The sequence below is a fragment of the Mustela lutreola genome, chromosome 1 (assembly GCF_030435805.1).
Source record: "Mustela lutreola isolate mMusLut2 chromosome 1, mMusLut2.pri, whole genome shotgun sequence".
Classification (NCBI taxonomy): domain Eukaryota; kingdom Metazoa; phylum Chordata; class Mammalia; order Carnivora; family Mustelidae; genus Mustela; species Mustela lutreola.
The window spans coordinates 29,567,912-29,586,743 of NC_081290.1; the positions used below are offsets into that span (position 1 = coordinate 29,567,912).

At 36.8% G+C, this 18,832-nt stretch overlaps 1 protein-coding gene across 4 annotated transcripts in view; it reads left to right on the top strand.

Moving 5' to 3' along the window:
- GABRA2 (gamma-aminobutyric acid type A receptor subunit alpha2) overlaps nt 1-18,832 on the top strand; it is a 128,894-nt gene that overhangs the window by 73,495 nt on the left and 36,567 nt on the right. For all 4 annotated transcript variants that reach the window (XM_059162281.1, XM_059162265.1, XM_059162254.1 and 1 more), the window contains 3 exons: nt 102-184; nt 5,247-5,390; nt 6,433-6,585. In XM_059162281.1, the coding sequence (XP_059018264.1) occupies nt 102-184; nt 5,247-5,390; nt 6,433-6,585 (380 nt within the window). The remainder of the gene's footprint in view (nt 1-101; nt 185-5,246; nt 5,391-6,432; nt 6,586-18,832) is intronic.

Here is an 18,832-nt window from a genome sequence, read left to right on the forward strand (position 1 = left end):
GGAAAGTCCTACCTTATCCTCCATGCTGTTGAGAACAGGGAGGAGTGATTAATCTTGACTTGTCAATTTACTTAAACAAAGAGTGAAATTTTTGCTTCTAGGCTTACAGTTCAAGCTGAATGTCCAATGCACCTGGAGGATTTTCCTATGGATGCCCATTCATGTCCTCTGAAATTTGGCAGCTGTAAGTATGGGGATGAAGGTACATGTTCTGGGCCTGTAACATCATTGCTTACCAGTATAGTTTTTTCTAATATTATGGAATGCTTAATATTTGCCCAGAAAAGTATAGAAGTAAAAGACTTGCTGATTTCCCTCTAGGAACTAATTGTCTAGCCCTATGGCACTCTCAAATATCATTATATATATTTTTTTCTCTTTTTATTTTTTTTTAAAGATTCTATTTATTTATTTGACAGAGAGAGAGAGAGAGATCACAAGTAGGCAGAGCAGTGGGCAGAGAGAGGGGAAAGCAGGCCCTCTGCTGAGCAGGGAGCCTGACATGGGGCTCCATCCCAGGACCCTGAGACCATGACCCAAGCCAAAGGCAGAGGCTTTACCCACTGAGCCACCCAGGCGCCCCATCAAATATCATTATATTTTACTCATGATGTTTAAATTATCACTTTACTGCCACTAAAGAATATCATGTGTTTTTATACATGGGAAGATAATCCAGGAGCTGCTTGTGAAGGTCAAGACCATGTCATTTACTTTCTTTTCCAAGCGCTAGGTCCTTAAAAATGCAATTTTTTTTCTTTTTTTCTTTTTCTTTTTTTTTTTTTTTTTTTGGTAACTAAGAATGAACTGTAAAGGATGGATGGTATTGTTTGTTAAGCCTTTTGCAAATGGCAGGCACAGAAGCTGGCTCTGTGCAATTATCTTCCTACTTTCCAAATAATGGAAGGATTTTTTTTTTTAATTTCCTAAAATAAATTTTAAGGAAATGAGTAACTGGATTTGTTATATCTTCTGCTTACCTAAGATATTTCAGAAAAGGCTCTGTGCATTTGGCCATTCTCTAGGTCACTGAGGTTGTATCTTGTATGTCAAGTGGAAGCATTCACTCTCCCGGAATAATTGAAAAGAAGGGAGGTCGAATCATCTCCCCAGGCCCACATTTAGGGCAGGTTCACAATAAATTCACGGACACAGCTGGAACAGTTTCTCTGGTGTTAGCATGTCCCATCACCTGACCTTTTCAGAAACCTTGCTCTCTTTATTATCCCCATCTTTATCCATTCGGGGCACCTTTTGACTTTTCATTCACTTGAACAGAAAGGCAGTTCCCTCACCTGGTTAAAAATATGCGTGATTGAATAGGGGCCTTCACTCCACAGATGTATTAAGTGAAAGAAAAGAGAATGATGGCTAAGATGAATGCAAACTCCTCTAGTGATTTGGATGACCATAGTTTTGTGGAAAGAGAAGTTCAGTCTTGTTCTGTTTATTCTTACAAAAGGTGTCAGCTCTCAATTTTCTTTGAGAATCTCTTCTTTGTTTAACTACAAAGCCTTCTTTTATTGTCATGGAAACTATCACTTCAATACTGGTATTTTTCCCAAAATTATTTAAGATAGTCAATCGTGTTACACGATGTAAACATCATGGAGAAAATCTACAGCAGATGCAGCAGAGAGAAACTCATTTGCATCACATAAATGGCATTAAAGAGAAAATTGAAAAGCCTTGATAACCAAGGAAAGGATTTATTCAAAATGCAGTCATGGTATAAGAAGGAAAAGAATTTTTCACTGGACAAGTTAGTGCCATTAAGGCAACAAATATAAATAATGTGATATCTTAATTCTGAATATGAAATAAATATGCCTGAAAATAGTTTAAATAAAATCTAAAAATCTCTTGTAGTGTATCTACAGAGTAGTGAAATATTGTATGTGTGAGTTTCTGTATCTAGAAGTGATACAGAAAACAAAGTTTATTGTTAAGCATTCTCTAAGTAGTTGCTTTTTATTTTTCTTCATTTATTTTCTGACACATTGAATAAACAATTTGATTTGTATATTCTTCTATTTATCCTTGCCAATAATAAGTGGTTGATATTTAAGTGTTAAAAAGATGGACTTTATGGGCACCCTGGGTGGTGCAGTGGGCGAAGCCTTAGACTTGATTTCAGCTCAGGTCATAATCTCAAGGTCTTGAGATAAATCCCGATTCAAGGCTTCTCAGAGAGCATGGCGCCTGCTTGAGATTGATTCTCCCTCTCTCCCTTCCTCCCACCCCCAGTTCTCTCTCCGTCTCTAGCAAATAAATAAATATTAATAAAATTAAAAAAGTATGGGTATTAGCATGTTGTAATATATTAACAAGCCAACCCAAGCTTTAAACTGTCTTAAAATGCTGACACAACAGAAGCTGTCAGAAGCTGTGATGGCTTTGCCTTCTAGTTTTTTATTCCTCTCTTGCTTAAAAGCCCCCTAAAGTGATAGAATTTCTGGAAATTTATCATTGTTCTTAAAGATGCATCTTTTGTATAAGTTTATAATTTTGAATTCCTTTTTGTTTTGCTTTATTTCTGTTGCCTCACATCTTTATGTATTTTCTTGCTGCTTAACATGATTTAAAATTTCTTAAATGGGAGTCTGGATGTGGTTCTGTGCATTGATCCAAAAGAAATTATGTCATCTTTTGGGATGAAAATTAATAAAAAGGATTCGGGAATTTTTTTTTTCTGGTTACCAAATACTAAGAATCAGTCAGGATGGATTTGATGTTTAATGCAGATGATGACTGAAAAATGGGTTATTTAACAGAATTAAATGAAATTATTCAATGAAAATCTAATTTAGAGGTGGAATTTATAGGGAAATTTGTAAACCAAACTATCTTTCTCTCCTTTATACTTTACTGAAAAATAGTGCAGTGGTCTTCTGGTTTATATGTGTGTTGGTGGACTGGGAACGCCTCTAAGCTGCATGACTTTCTGCTCTATTTTCTCTTACTAGTCTCAAAATCTAAAAATCATCTTCCTAGCTAACTAATCAAATGCTATAATTCCTTTTTAAAGGACACGGGCAGGATCACTTACCTTCTTTAGCATATCCTTGGGCTCCTCCACAGATTCCATCTTCCGTAAAAGTAAATGACATAATTCAAATATGAAGAGTTTATTGATTAATCTAACAAAAACAAACAGAACTTTTTCTGGGTGACAGGCCCTGTGCCAGGTGCAAGCGCTGTAGTTATGAACAAGATAGAGTCCTTGCCCCTCGGTGTCTCACTAGTTTCTTAAAAAGGTCACTGCAGGGCGCCTGGGTGGCTCAGTGGGTTAAGCCGCTGCCTTCGGCTCTGGTCATGATCTCGGGATCCTGGGATCGAGTCCCGCATCGGGCTCTCTGCTTGGTGGGGAGCCTGCTTCCTCCTCTCTCTCTGCCTGCCTCTCTGCCTCTATGCCTACTTGTGATCTCTGTCAAAAAAAAAAAAAGTCACTGCATTTGTAGGGTTTCATTTTCTCTTATTTATATTTAAAAATAAACATCAAAATTCAAGAGTGGAATCATTATACTTTAAAAAAGTTCATAATTTATTGATATTCACAACTACTAATGCTTATTCATAGAAAAAAAACCACTGATAATGTGCAAATGGGGTGCTAGTTACCCACATTACTACTGTCCCTTATTTAATCATAGCAGCAGAATTGCCAATGATTAACTAATCGAAATTAATACAAATTTAGATCCCAGAGTAACTAGAATTCATTCATATGCAAACTATAGGACTATATTTGCTATATATATATATGCACATTTATAAAGATACACACACATCTACATATTTTTAGAGTTCTATTTCAAAACAATTGTTTCACAGAATGTAATTATGGATATAGGTGAATATGTGTACAATGAAAACAGTATTTCACTGATAGGAGCATTTAGTAGTAACATGTAGAAACCAGACAACATTGTAGTATGTCATTAAGACACACAGCCAATAAGACACAAACTCATGAACATTCCCTTTTTTGTGACTGATGCTTAAGTGTGAGTTGGTCTGTGATCTGTCAACATCAGACCAAGGTAAGTAGCAGGTCCACCCCAGAACAAAGTTATCAAACTGGAAGACTTATATATGGCTTGTAAATGAACTTTTCCCAGAGTCCTAGAGATCTAGTGGGCAGAGATATTGCTGGAAACAGCTAGTCCTTAAACTGAGAATGTAACTGTGATACTGAGTTTTGCTCAAGAACCAGGAGTAGCTAATACTTCTAAACATTCTCATGAGCAAAAGTACAAAGAAGTTCTTCAAAAAGACAATACTATAGTAAGAATTGGCTGTTAATTCCACTGTGGAGGGACTTCCGGCATGGAGAGGCAGCTGCTCCCCTCCGGGACATCCAGGCTTAAAGGAAATGCCAGGGCCAGAGAGCAGCTAAGACAATTCTAGTGCTAGAATTATCTAACTTCCACTAAGTTCTGTATCTTCGGCCAGATAAATCAGAAGGTTATACTTGGTCTGTATTTGTTTTATCTCTAGCCAATCCATAATGGAGGTGCTATGAAAGTATAGTCCAGTGAGGTCTGTGTGCATTAATTTTAAAATGGACATGTTTTAAGGAGTATTTGATGAAACTATAGCATTCTGATTTATTTTTACATGTTCTGCAACAATTAGTTCTCATTCTTTTAATGGAATGCATTGTATCATGATAGCTAAGTCATGTAATTCTTAACTAGGTGAAGGTTTTGAAGAAAAACCTATGAAACGAACTACAAAAATTGTACTTAAAATAAATAGATTGGATTTCATCAGTATTCTCATATGATAATAAGTTCCTTTTATGCCCAGAGAGTAATATCAATTTGAATTATAAATGTTATTTCATGAGTGATTGCTATTTCCAAATAAACCATTTAAGTGGGCTTTAGGCATTTATAACCTGTGTACTACAATGTCTTTATATATTACTTTGAAACTATGGTGGACGTTTTAACCATCTCAGGACCCAGTGATTTTTGCAGGCTCTGAAGAGAAATTTGCTGTTCACTTTCAAAGTGGTTGCACTGAAAATATTCTTTGGTCATGATTTTCTCTCTTGATCTACTTCATACTCTTCATGTTAAAAATTATAAATTTCAAAAATATATTTACTATACAAAATAGTATCTGTAAAATCAGTTTTTATAATAAATAGTGATTATATGCAACATATAACCCTTGACATTGTACTTTATTGATGATTTATACTAAAGTGCTTAAATTTTTTTTCTGATTTCCTACAGATGCCTACACAACCTCAGAGGTCACTTATATTTGGACTTATAATGCATCTGATTCAGTACAAGTTGCTCCTGATGGCTCCAGGTTAAATCAGTATGATCTGCTGGGCCAATCAATTGGAAAAGAAACAATTAAATCTAGTACAGGTTAGTAAAATGATTCTTAAACTAGTTTCTAAGAAAATCGATGGGTTGAATTCACTAAAATACGTTAGTTTGCTTAGAAAGTTTTGTTCTTGGGGTCCAGGAACTAGAAGCATATATTGTAGGAGCTTTTTAGATATTTACTGTCTCTGACCTGACCCTTACTCAATTAAGATGTGTATTTTAAGAAGATCCAAGGAGATTCTAAGGAGGTTTACATAAAGTTTGAGAAACACTGGGTTAAAATATACTGTCAATTCAAAAAAAGTGTTACTTTGCAGACAAGCCAATTTTATCATCAAATAGTGTCACGGTTTTCCTAATTTTCTAATTCTTTTCCTCCTATTCAGAATAGTTTGTGACTATTCAACTCTTGAATTTTGGATCATTACTACTGGTGGGTGCGGGAAAGCTGATGACCTTCCTAAGGATCCCACTCCTCTAAGAAAGCTGCCATGTTGAACTAATGATTTTATCTCTGGCAAATCTAACCCCCGGGAAGCAGAAAAGAAAGGTTCTCGGGATTGGATAGAAATGACAACAGTGGATTAGAGTCGATGTACACAATTGAGAGATTCAGAATAGTGACAGGGTCAAAAGTGGAAAATTTGGACCGAAGCCTGGTGTTAGTCTTAGAGATGTGGCCAGAGACTGACCCTTTAAAAAACCAGAGAATTCGAACAATCAAAGCAGAGGCTTGAAGTTGGTACCAGTGGGGATGAGAGATCTGAGTAAGATAATTCATGGTCAGAGAGCATTTGCGAATCCTGTATCTTTTTGTTCAGTAGGCATGACCGGAAGAGAAAAACAAATGTCATGCCTTGGACATGTCGTGCAAGTTTCTTGGTAATATTAAAATTCTCTTAAATATCTTGCTGTGCTAAAGAGGCATTTAGAGGTTTATACTTCTCATGTCGTATATGTGATAAATTCTTTTTTTTTTTTTTTAAACCGGGGATTGTTCTTTCTCAAATCCGTTCCATTTCCAAAATGTTCAAACTATTGACTATTACCGTTCCTTAAGCTTCTTAAATTTTTCTTCTAGGTGAATATACCGTAATGACAGCTCATTTCCACTTGAAAAGAAAAATTGGGTATTTTGTGATTCAGACATATCTGCCTTGCATCATGACTGTCATTCTCTCCCAAGTGTCATTCTGGCTTAACAGAGAATCTGTGCCTGCAAGAACTGTGTTCGGTGAGTGAACAGCTACACACTCTTGTGGAGCACATTGTATTTTGTAGCGTACTTTCAAACGCTTTCTCTCTCTTGAGACTCACACCAACAAATCTGTGGTGTGGGGGGCAGGGCATGTTGGTTCCACGTTATAGACGAGGAAGCTGAGGCTGACAGGCAAAATATAGAGTTCGTGCCACACTATTAAGAAAAGGTATAAACACTACTCAGATCTTTTGGAAATACATTTGGGTCTTCTTTCTGTTTTGCTTCTTTTCTCATTTTGCTTTCCATCATTTGTTTTCATGCTAGTTTAAGGGGAATGTTCTTAGAGGCTTTGACTTGGCGTATAACAGTACCATATTTCTCAGCTTTCCATGTTTATTTTTGCTCTGATTTGTTTTTAGATGGACAAAGAGGATCTTTGTGTTTCAGGTTAGAGAGAGAAAGGGAAGAAGAAAAAGAGAAAGAGACTCCTCATTCACTACCACTAGTGTGTTTAATAACAGTTAATTCTCTTGATTTAAACCATGCAAGGGGTGGGAGTTGGCTTCTCCTTCTGTCCCTCTCTGCTGCTCCTGCTCCTGCTCTCTCTCACGCTCTCACTGGTGCGTGCTCTCTCTCTCTCTCTCAAATAAATAAATAAAATCTTAAAAGAAAAAAAAATGTAGGGGAATGACTACTTTTTGGATGAAGGAACTAGGCTGAGCACATTTTGTGCAAAGTAGATTGTCTTTTTGTGTTTGGTACCTTCATTCATTCAGGAAAGTTTTATGGAAAATCCAGTGTATTGGATATTGCACCAAGCCCTAGAGCTCAAATACATGTAAAATACAGTTTCTACATCCGGCTAGTTCAGTATAGTGAAGGGCAACAAGATAGGCAGAAAAGATAATGGCAACACAGATTAATGGGTTATAAAACAGGTACATACAAGTTGCAAGATAACAAGAGAGCTGATTAAGGAGCTTCATCAACATTTGAGCTAAGTCTCTTTCTTTTTAGTTAAGTTTTTGTTCAATTTTAATTCCAATATATTCAACATGCAGCATTATATTAGTTTCAGTGTACAATATAGTGACTTAACCATTCTATACATCATTACTCAGTGCTCAGCATAAGTATGCTCTTAATCCTCTTCACCTATTTCACCCATTCCCCCACCCAACTCCCCTCTAAAATGCTGTATTTTCAGTGAGTACCCTCTGTTAAAGTTATTGGGCTAAGGCTTTAAAGATGAGTGGGAGTTTCTCAGACAGATGAGATGGGGCAAAAATCCTAGCCTAAAAGGATCAAATACGCATAACATCAAGGGATGAAAGCACATAGTGTGTTCAGTGACAGCTATTTCAGTGTCTGTGTAGACACAATAGATAGAATTATAGTTTAAAACCTAAAGAGAACAGCTTTGTATGCCATGCTAATACAGTGTACCTTTATCTTATGGGCTAGAGCAACCCATTTTAGTATTCAGAAAGCATAAATATGTAAAACTTTTCGAACAATGCCTGCCATTTAATACATACTATATAACATTAGCTATTCTCATTATCAAGGCACGAAAATCAGTTTGATTTTCAACGCCAGCAATGAATAACTCAACAGCAAATTAAGAAAATGATTCTATTTACAATGGCATCCAAAAGAATAAAATACCTAGGATAAATCTAACCAATTATGTATAAGACTTGTCCATGGAACACTACTAGACTTTGCTGAGAGAAATTAAAGATTACCTAATTAAATACCTAATTAAAAACCCAACTAAATGGGAAAGATATCCCATGTTCATGGATTAGAAAACAGTACTCTTAAAATGAGAACAATCCCTGAAGTGATCTATAGATTCAATTTGATATCTGTCAAAAAAAAAAAAGTTTCTTTTTTTGCAGAAATGGAAAAAGCCAATCCTCAAATTCATATAGAATTACAAGAGGCTCCAAATAGTCAAAATAATATTGATAAAGAAAAATAAAGCTGGTTACTTCACACTTCCCAGTTTCATAACTTAGTACAAAGAAAGTTACATTAATCAAACAGTGTAGTAGTGTCATAAGGAAAGATGTAAAGATCAATAGGATAAAATCAGGATAGAAACAAACTCAAGGATGTCTGGGTGGCTCAGTCAGTTAAACATCTGCCTTTGGCTCAGGTCATGATCCCAGGGTCTTGGGATCGAGTCCCACATTGGTCTCCCTGCTCAGCTGGGGGTCTGCTTCTCCCTCTGCCTGCTGCTCCCCCTGCTTGTACTCGCTATCTCCCTCTGTCTCACAAATTACCAAAAATGAAAAAGAGAAAGAAACACAAGTATTCATGGTGAATTGATTTTCAATGAGTGCATTAAGACTATTCTGTGGGATTTTCAGCAAGGATACCAGAAGCTCGATGACCCTCACATGCAAAGGGATGAAGTTGGACATATATAGCACTGGACACAAATGGATACAAAACCTCAATATAAAATCTAAAACTTGAAAGTTGTGAGAAGAAAACATATCAGAAATCTTTACCATCTTAGCTCTAGCAATGGATTCTTAGATTTGACACCAAAAGCATGAGTAACAATGAAAAAATAAATTGGATTTCATTAAAATTGAAAACTTCTGTGCCTCAAGGAACATTCTCAAAAGTGTGAAGACATTGTATAAAGGAGAAAATATTCATAAATCATATATTTGATAAGGATTTAATATCTTGACTAAATAAAGAATTCTTAAAATTCAAAAACAAAAAGAAACAAAACAAAAGCTAGATTTAAAAATATGGGCAAAGAACTTGAATAGACTTTAATTTTTTTATGAAGAAAGTATACAAATGGCAAACAAGCACATAAAATGATATGAAACAATATTGGACATTAAAGAAACACGAATACCACAATAAAATACTTCTCACACACAATGGGATGGCAATAATAAAATAATAATAATTAAACAAAAGACAAGAAATAAATGTTGGTGAGGATGCACAGAAATAGAAACCCTTATATGTTGCTAGTGGGAATGTAAAATGATGCAACCTCTGTGGACAGCAGTATGGCCATTCCTTGAAAAGTTAAACAGAATTTCCATACAACCCGCCAATTCCACCTTAAGGTATATATCCAAGATTAGTGAAAACATATGTTCACAAGGAAACTGGTGCACAAATGTTTGTAACAGCGTTATTCCTTATAGTAGAAACAACCTAGATTTCCTCCAGTGGATGAGTGGATAACTAAAATGTGCTTTACACATTCAATAGGATATTATTCACCCATAAAAGTGATTAAGTACTAATAGCATGCCACAATGTGGACAATGTGGATGAACTTCAGAAGCATTGTGTTAAGTGAAAGTGGTGGACATAAAATGTCATATATTGTATGGTTCCTTTCATAAGAATTATTCAGAACAGGTATATCATAGGGACAGACAACAGTTTAGTGGTTGCTAGTAGATGGAGGCAGGGGAAATTGGGAGTTACTATTTAGTAAGAATAGGATGTTTTTTTAGGGTGATGAAAAATTTCGAAACTAGAGAGAGATGGTGGTTGGCAGAGCTTCATGAATGCATAAATGCCACTGAATTGTACACTTTAAAATGGTTAATTGTATATTTATGAATTTCATAAATAATTCTAAAAAGTCATGAGTTGGGGAAAAAAAAAAAAAAAGCAAGGAATGAGTGCATCAAAGCTTTCCCAGGATTTAGACTCAGAAATATCTTTTCAGATATCCACTCAAAAATTGCAAATTTTTAAATCGAAAACAGCACCAAAAAAATGATGTGGCCGGAAATAAGAGGAAATTTCCATTCAGAGGGTTTAAAGAATAAAATTGCGTGATTTTCAGAGCACAAATAATACAGAAGAAAAGTTTTAAGTTAAGATGAAATTACATAATTGATGTTATATATTTACATATAAATTTAGATCATTCTGGAATATTGACTCAACAAGTCAGATGAAATAAAATAATGAAGTATTTGTTTAACAAAGGTGGTGAAGAAAATTTAAACTATTGAGACAAATAAAGACAGATATTTCACAGCATAAGTTAAAAGAGGCCAATAGTAAATATTGGCCTCTCCTCAAATACAGAGGAGAGAGGATTAAATGAATAAATATTTAACTTTGAATGAATAAAATGTGTTAGTGTCAGGGCTGTTAAATTGGACAATAACAAACATAAAACAAATGAAGGATTGGTTAGAAAAGTAACATATATAAAATTAAAAATCCAGGCTATATTTGAATGTATAAATTTCATATGAATTATTTACAATACAGGTGTAGGGATCCAAAAGTCAGATTTTCATATTGATTGAAACCAGTAGGTAAGAGCATTTTTAGTATTATACTGTATAAGTTTTTCAGCATAAAGTTTGTAATAAATAAAATTCCGTGTGAGTGTATGTGTGTGTATGTCTGTGCAAGTAAAAGATTAACAAAAATCTTATGTCTTGCCTGGAATGGTCCTTGAAAGCTGCCTGGCCATCATACTCCACACCCTCATCCCCTCTTTCGGTTTCCTGTCTGTTTTTGATTTGAACATTGTCTGACTGATAACACAGCAGTTACCTAAGCCAAATTTCTACCCTCTTCAAATTTCTCTCTCTGAATTCATAGTCAGGTTTACAATCTAGTGAGCGATCATTAAATCATCTGCCCTCCTCATGCTTGTAAGGCATTCTGCAGTGGATAACCCACCCGGGTAAAACATGACTACAGTTAAGAAATTAATATGCTCCAAGAGACAGATGTCAAATGTTTCAACCTTTGAGATCTGGTTTCACACTGTGAACAGAATAAGGAAGCAGAGCAAACAAGACAATAGGCATGGGAGTTGAAATTCTAATGCACATTTGTTATATCAGAAGACTTTGTTCCATTATATAGGGTTTTACTATTCAGTTTTTTTGTATTTTGTGTTTATTTTGTGGCTGGGGAACCAGCTTGATTTTTTTTTTCCCCCAAAGATCTTTTTTCAAAGGGATTGCCTATGTATCTTATGATAGAAGCCTCCTTTGACTTTCTCTGGGTCTTCATGCCCCATTCAAAATACTTACTGAGCATCTATTTATCAACACTGTTGTAGAGAGATGTCTGGCTAAGTCATCAGCTTGTCTTCCTGATGAGGTAACTGCCCTCTGTTATTAGTAGTATAAGAAAGCACTTGGGAAACTTTTACTCTTATACTTCAGGTTTTTGTGCTTTCAAAGCTCCTGTAAGCAGATGGGGTGCATTTTCAATATACCAGCTTCATTTTGTGTTTGTATAAACATAGACGTTCCCTCATTTTGTGAAATTGTGGCCCTGGTTCTTTTAGCTGATTAACACCCTACAGCACTTCATATAAATGAGAAATAATCATAACGAATTTGATGATTATTATCTCCATATTTGAATCCAAATCATTTTTCAAATTTATGGATAAGTTTATGAATATATGACTAAGTTTATATATGAACATGTGAATGTATGAATAAGCTTATATATAAGAAGTATGTGTTGATATTTTCGTTTAATATATTCAGCATGGAATAGAGAATTTTAGCTGTTAAAAACGAAAATCAGAGGTACCTGTGTGGCTCAGTCAGTTAAGCTTCTGCCTTTGGTCATGATCTTGGGGTCCTGGGATGGAGCCCTGCGTCAGGCTTCCTTCCTGCCACTGGGGAGCCCACTTCTCCCTCTCCTTCTGCCCCCCCACCTGCTGTGTTCTCTTCCACTCTCTCTCAAATGAATAAAGAAAATCCTTTTAATAAAATAAAATCAAATAATAAATAGCTGTTAGGGTTTAGGTTTGTCAGGTAAAAGAGTTCTTATGTTTTTTATTTCATGCATCATTCATGGCATGCATATTCAAGGGCCTTAGCTACTTATCTTATGTGAATTTTGGAATAAGTAAAACTCCAAAAGGGATATGTTTGGATTGCTCATTTTTCTTCTTAGTTCTATATATTTCCACTATTCAGTTTGACTGTTTATATCAGGGAACCCCAAATAGAGTGGCTTGAATATATGAAGGTTTTTTCTACGTAAAATAAATCTGCAAGTAGGTGGTCCAGGACTAGTGTGGCAACACTGTGGGTATCAGGGACTTAGTCTCTTTCTGCCTTTCTCCTTTGATATCCTTAGCATGGAGTTTTGCTTCATAGGCCATAAAGGCTGTTGGTGCTCCAGCGATCACATTCATATCCAGGAAATAGAAAGGACTAAGCAAAAAGGACAAAAGACGTCTTTCAGCTCTCTGTTTGCCATTAATAAGCTTTCCCAGAAGTCCCGCTCAGTAATTTCTATTTATATATATTTAGCCCAACTTGGTCTCCTAACGGAGACTCTGAGAAATTGCCATCTGAAATAAATTCAGTATTCTAATATTACAGACTGATTAGATATTGGATTGGTAGTTCGTGGGTTCTGCTACCATAAGAAAAAAACAGTTGTTTGCTACAAAGGCCATAAAATTTAAAGCACACATTTTGGAACCACAGGATCTTGGTTCAAAATCTGGCTCTGCCATTAATAAATTGGGTCACTTTTGGCAATTTTTTTTTTTGTTTAAGCTCTTTGTACCTCTATAAAATAGGAATTATGATATCTCCCTCACGAGGCTATTTATGGAATACAGACACACACACACACACACACACACACGGAACACTTTGAGTAATTATGGCACATAGTTAAGTACTATGTAATTATTTGCTATTATTTTACTGCTTGTCACCTACTACTTAATTCTTTCCTTCTTGTCAAGATATACATTAAGGCCGGTCAGATCTTGTTTTAGTTTGAGTAGCAGTAATCACTTCCCAAGGTGGCATATTTCAAGAATCTTGAACTCTATAAACCCCTGGGTAAGACAGATCTGGGCAGGAATCCAGCTTCTTTGACATATTAGTGTTTGGTTTGTTTGAAGGGAATTTAGGAATCTTTCATATTCCTTTATTGAAGTGTAATACACCAGTGTATGTTCATTTTAGTCAAGGCTCCTTTAATTATAGTGAAACAAACCCCAAGTCAAGCTGGCTTGTGCCTACTTGTTAACTTCATTCTCAATTAACCATGACCTTGTATAGGTGTAGACAAGAAACACATCTTAGATGTGCATCCCATCTCAAAGCCCCATAATTGAGTCTTATTGGTTAGACAGGTTCACATTCTCATCCCTGATGCAATTTTTATGGCTACGCACACAATTATTAGCAAGGCCACTCCTTGGGCCAGTGGGTATTGTCAGATCCACTGCACAAATGGTGAAGGAGTAGTTCCGAAAGGAAAGAAGAATTGCAAGCTTCTGTCAGAAGTAATTCCTCACACATTCTCACTCTGCTCTTTGTATCTCATTTATATCTCACTTAGCTCTATGATGATGATCTTGATTTCTACTTCATTGAGAAAACCGAAGCAACTAGAAAGAACCTCCCCAGAATCCCATAGCCTCATCTATTCAAGCGTCTACATGCACAGACGCTGCTTGACTACATCTCTCTATGATGCTGACCCTTCCACCTGTGCACTGGGAGATATCCCATCTCAGCTGCTTTAAGGACATCATTCCAGCAATCCTCTCCATTCTCTCTAACGTCAGCAATGTCTGCGATCCATAATCATCCTAACAGAAGTACAGAGTTATGCTCTGTACTTATCCAATCCTCAAATCAGATTCCCACGACTCTACTAAACCACTTGCTTCTAGCTTCTTTGGTTGCTCTCCTTTTTAGGAGTTTTACTTGCAAGAGTTATGTTTATTTACTGTCCTCAATTTTGCTTCTCCTCCGATCTCTCAAACCCACTCAAATCAAGCTTTTGTCTCCAAAATGACACCTGTCGAGGTCCCCATCATTGCTAATCCAGTGGCCGATTCTCAGATTAGTTTACTTGATCTAATAGTAGCCTTTGACAGGGTAGTTTCCTCCCGCTAAATGAGAGGACATTTCTTGGAAAGAATTTGTTTATTTGGTTTCCAAGGTAGTCACAAACTCTTGATGTATCTGTTCCTAGTCTCCTTTGCAGGTCCATACTCTTCCTCAGACCACTTAAATATCAGAGGGCTCTACGCTTAATATTCAGCCACTCTTTCCTCTGTATTTTCTACTTGGTGACCCCATTATGGCATAGTATAATTTTCATGTGATTATTACCAAATTTATAGCTCCTGTCCAGACCCCTTCCCCTTCGACATCTCCATCCAGTGGTATTCCTTACATCCCCACTTGGATTTCCGATATACAGCTCAAACTCACTATGCACACATTTGAACTTTCAGTCCTCTCCTCAAAACTTATGACCTTGCTTATACACGATCATTTCTCTCCTTGATCACTGGATGTCTTATTCTGTGTGGGATGCCATAACATAATACCACAGACTTGGAGGCTTAAACAACAGAAATTTATTTTCTCACACTTCTAAAGGCTAAAGATCCATGATCAAGGCCCACCAGGGTTGGTTTCTGGTGAGAGCCTTCTTCCTGGCTTATCAATGGCTACATTCTCCTTATGTCCTCACTCGGCCTTCTTTGGTGTGTGCACATGGGGTTGAGGGAGGGGAGAGAAGAAGAGGGAGAAAGCCCTCTGCTGTGTCTTATTATGAGAACACTAATCCTACTCAATCCTACTGAATCAGGACCCCATCTTTACAACCTCAGTTAATTTTAATTACTTCCTTAGAGACTCCATCTCCAAATATAGCCACACTAAACATTAAGGCTTCAATATATGAATTATGAATTTTGGAGGGATGTAAACATTCAATCCATAATGATGTAATCGATTTTTTACTGTTTCTTGCTACCACTCCTGTAGGACTTTGTTTCCAATGTAGTAGTCATTGGGATACTTTCAAAATGGAGGACAGATCATGCCGTACCTGTTCTCTAAGCCCATTGGCTCACCAGTATCCTCAGAGTAAAAATGAAAGGCCCTTCAGAGGTCAGTAAGTCCTAATGCAGTGTGAACTCCCTCCACTTCCAACCTCTAGTTCTGCTACCCTTCCTGTCTCTTACTCTTCCTGTAACATCCACACTGGCCTCTTCCTTATGGACATGACAGTCATTCACTTATGAGCTTTGTCCCTTCTCTCTGCCTGGACCTCTTTTTTTCTCCAGATACCTGTGTGGCTCATTCCTTCCATTTCCTCAGAGAATTTCTAAACTCTCATTTTTTTTTTTTTTTTCAAAGCAGACTATCTAACAGTCTAACTTAAAATTGTTAACTGCTTCCCAATCCTGTTTCTGTTCTCCAGCCTACTCTAATTTTGTCTTCATTGCACATACCATCTTTGAATATGTTATAGAAAAATATTTTTACATAATTTGTCTCCCCCTCTGGAATTTAAATTTCAGAATGCGGTTATTTTAGCCTCTCTTTAAAGTGATAGAAAATAAGGAAGTTAAACTGAGACAATAAGTAATTGCAAAATATTTTAAATAGATAAATGATAGATAAATAGGTAGATAAGCATATACGCTTGTGTGTTCAAAAGAGGTAAATTTCATATAAACTAGAAGGTAGTTCCTTAATTGTTTAAATTTGGAAGTTAGAGGACTATTTGCAAAAGAAGGTTGAGTGACTAGTCGGAAAAAAATAAATAAATGAAAATTATCCATTACAATTGGTTAGCCAACTGTGTTTAGAAGGAACACAGTACAGAGAGCTGCAATCATTCTGATATTAATTATAAGATCGGGGGTTCCCAAAACTACCCTCGGGTTTAATCATTCACTGTAATTTAGAGAATATACTGAAAGGCTTTACACTCACAGTTGCGGTTTATTATGGTGAATAGATACAGACTAAATTCAACCAGGGGAAGAAGCACATAGAGTTCGGGCCAAGTTCAGAGGCAGCACTTCCATTGTCCTGTTCACACAGAGTGATGGGACAACATTACTTTCCTGGCATAGATGTGTGAAGATAGGCACAGAGCATTGCTCACCAGGCAGGGTTACCAGCACCTTGGTGTCCAGTCTTTGCTGGGGCTCTGTCACAGGAGGCCTGATTGACTGGTCTTGTGGCTGACCTCACTTTCCAGCTGCTTAGGAGGATAAATTGATGTGGCCTGCTTAAAAAAAAATAACAACAAACACAAACAAACAAAAAAAGCAAAACATTCTAAATCCAACTGTTACAAGCTGGCTGGCCCACAGCCCCCAGGCAAACTAAGTCACTCCTCTCAGGTGTATATCCTTCCAAGGCCTAGAGAGTGCCTCCCAGAAGCTGAGGGCAAAGGCCAGACCTCTCTCAGGGTAAGGGTAATTTTTTTTTAATTAAACATACAATATACATTATGAAATCAAATTTTAGACATCTAATTATTAAATTATCATTTTGAGTTATCAGTACTTCTGCTAACTTCGTGCCTTTATCAATATTGTCTCTCACTTTCTCCCTCCCTTCCCACATGTTTACCTTCCCTTTATTCTGTTTCCTTTATCATTGTCTCAACATTTAGTCCTACTGTGCCGTATTTCTTCCCCCTTGCCAGCCTGTCTGGCAAGTCATTCAGTATTAGAAACGTCTTGTTTACAATGGAATCGGTGGTGAAAAACGAGCTTCTTCATTTAGTTCTAGAAAGCCATACACAGAATGGGCTCTGTGCACCGGGTCTATGAAACACAGCTACAGACCGAAGGGGTCGTAAAATCAGTACATAAGACAAACATTCCACTAAAACTTTGAGAGACCAGTCATCTGTCTGGCAGAAAATTCCCTAATAATAAGCGAGCTGCCGATTAATAAAGAGAATCGTGCTCTGAAGTAGACTAGATCTGAATATAAACCTTTTTTTTTTCCCCCTTAATAATAAAGCAATTAACACTATTGAGTGCTTATTACGTGTTTGGAAAATACTGCTTCAGGAGCAAAGAGAGCTTCTGTCAGGTCCTGTCTCCACTTCTAGATTAAGCAAGTATGAAGCCTTTCTAAACAGGATTTTCTCCACTGTAAATGCATGTAAAACGTGTGCCAGCTACCACATCTACCACGTGTGCTGTGAGGACCCATGACACAGCATGTGCACGAGGCGAATGAGGTCTTGAGTAAACATAGACTTCCACTGTGTACTTTGTATATTCTACAAATAGCAGGACTGAGAACCAAAGATACTGTAAGATATTCTCTCAATCCAAGTGGTGTATGTGTGTGTTTCTCTCCTGAATTTAAATTCCTTTAGCCAGAGTTTATGATCTCCAGTTCCACCAAGTTTCAACTACTTCCCGTATGTGTATACAAAACACTTTCTTTTATTACTTTGTCTGAACCAGCTGCTGAATACCGTCGGGTCACATAGGATAAAAGAGGATAGATTTTGTATATAGAATATCTCTTTTATTGTCTTCATATTATAGTATATATAATGGTGGACACATTTATATGTATAAATGTGTATATGTATGTGTAATATGTATACTTCATAGTATATATAATGGTGGACACACTTATATGTATAGATGCTAATAGTTTTCATTGTCTGAAAACATCAGAAAATTTGGTAAAACAGGGGCCTGTATTCTTGTGGGACAACACACGAGTGGAACTGAGTAGTGGCAGCCACTGTGGACATTCCGTCTCTCGTCTACCACAGCCCCTGCCTCTCCCTGGTGCCTTCCTTACCTGTGTATTTTCCCCGCCTACTCCCTGTGGACACTGGAATTTGCAGCCTATGATCAAGGCATGAAGAGATAAGAAAGAGCATTCCACAAGGGCTGGACAAAACATCAAAAGCAAAAGCAAGAGAAACTTGAACTCAGAGAAACAGAGAGAGTAGGATCCTGGCTGCCAGGGGCTGGCGGGTGAGGGGAATCGGAAGAAGCTGGTGAAAGGGCACACACTTTCAGTTATAAGATGAATAAGGAAGGAAGAGCTCATGTGTGTCACGGCAACTGTGGTTGGTACTACTGTATTGTATTGGAAATCTGCCGAATGACCAGAATTCAACTGTTTTCACCCAAAAAGTGGGAAAAAGGTAAAGATGTGAGGTGATGGGTGTATTAATTAACTCTCTGGCAGGAATTCTTCCGCCATGTATATCAATTTGTTACATGGTATACCTTAGATATGTTACAAGTTCATTTGTCAATGTATACCTCAGTAAAGCTGAAAAAAAAAAACACAAAAAACACCATAAAATAGATAAATAAATAAATAAGAGACAGGAAATCAGAAAGTCTCTTGGGCCAATCTTGGAAGGAGAGAGACATAGATGGTTTTACCTGGAAAGTAGCGAGAAGGTGACATCGGGAGTAGAACACCTGGGTGGTAACAGGACATGAAAGCAAGGAACA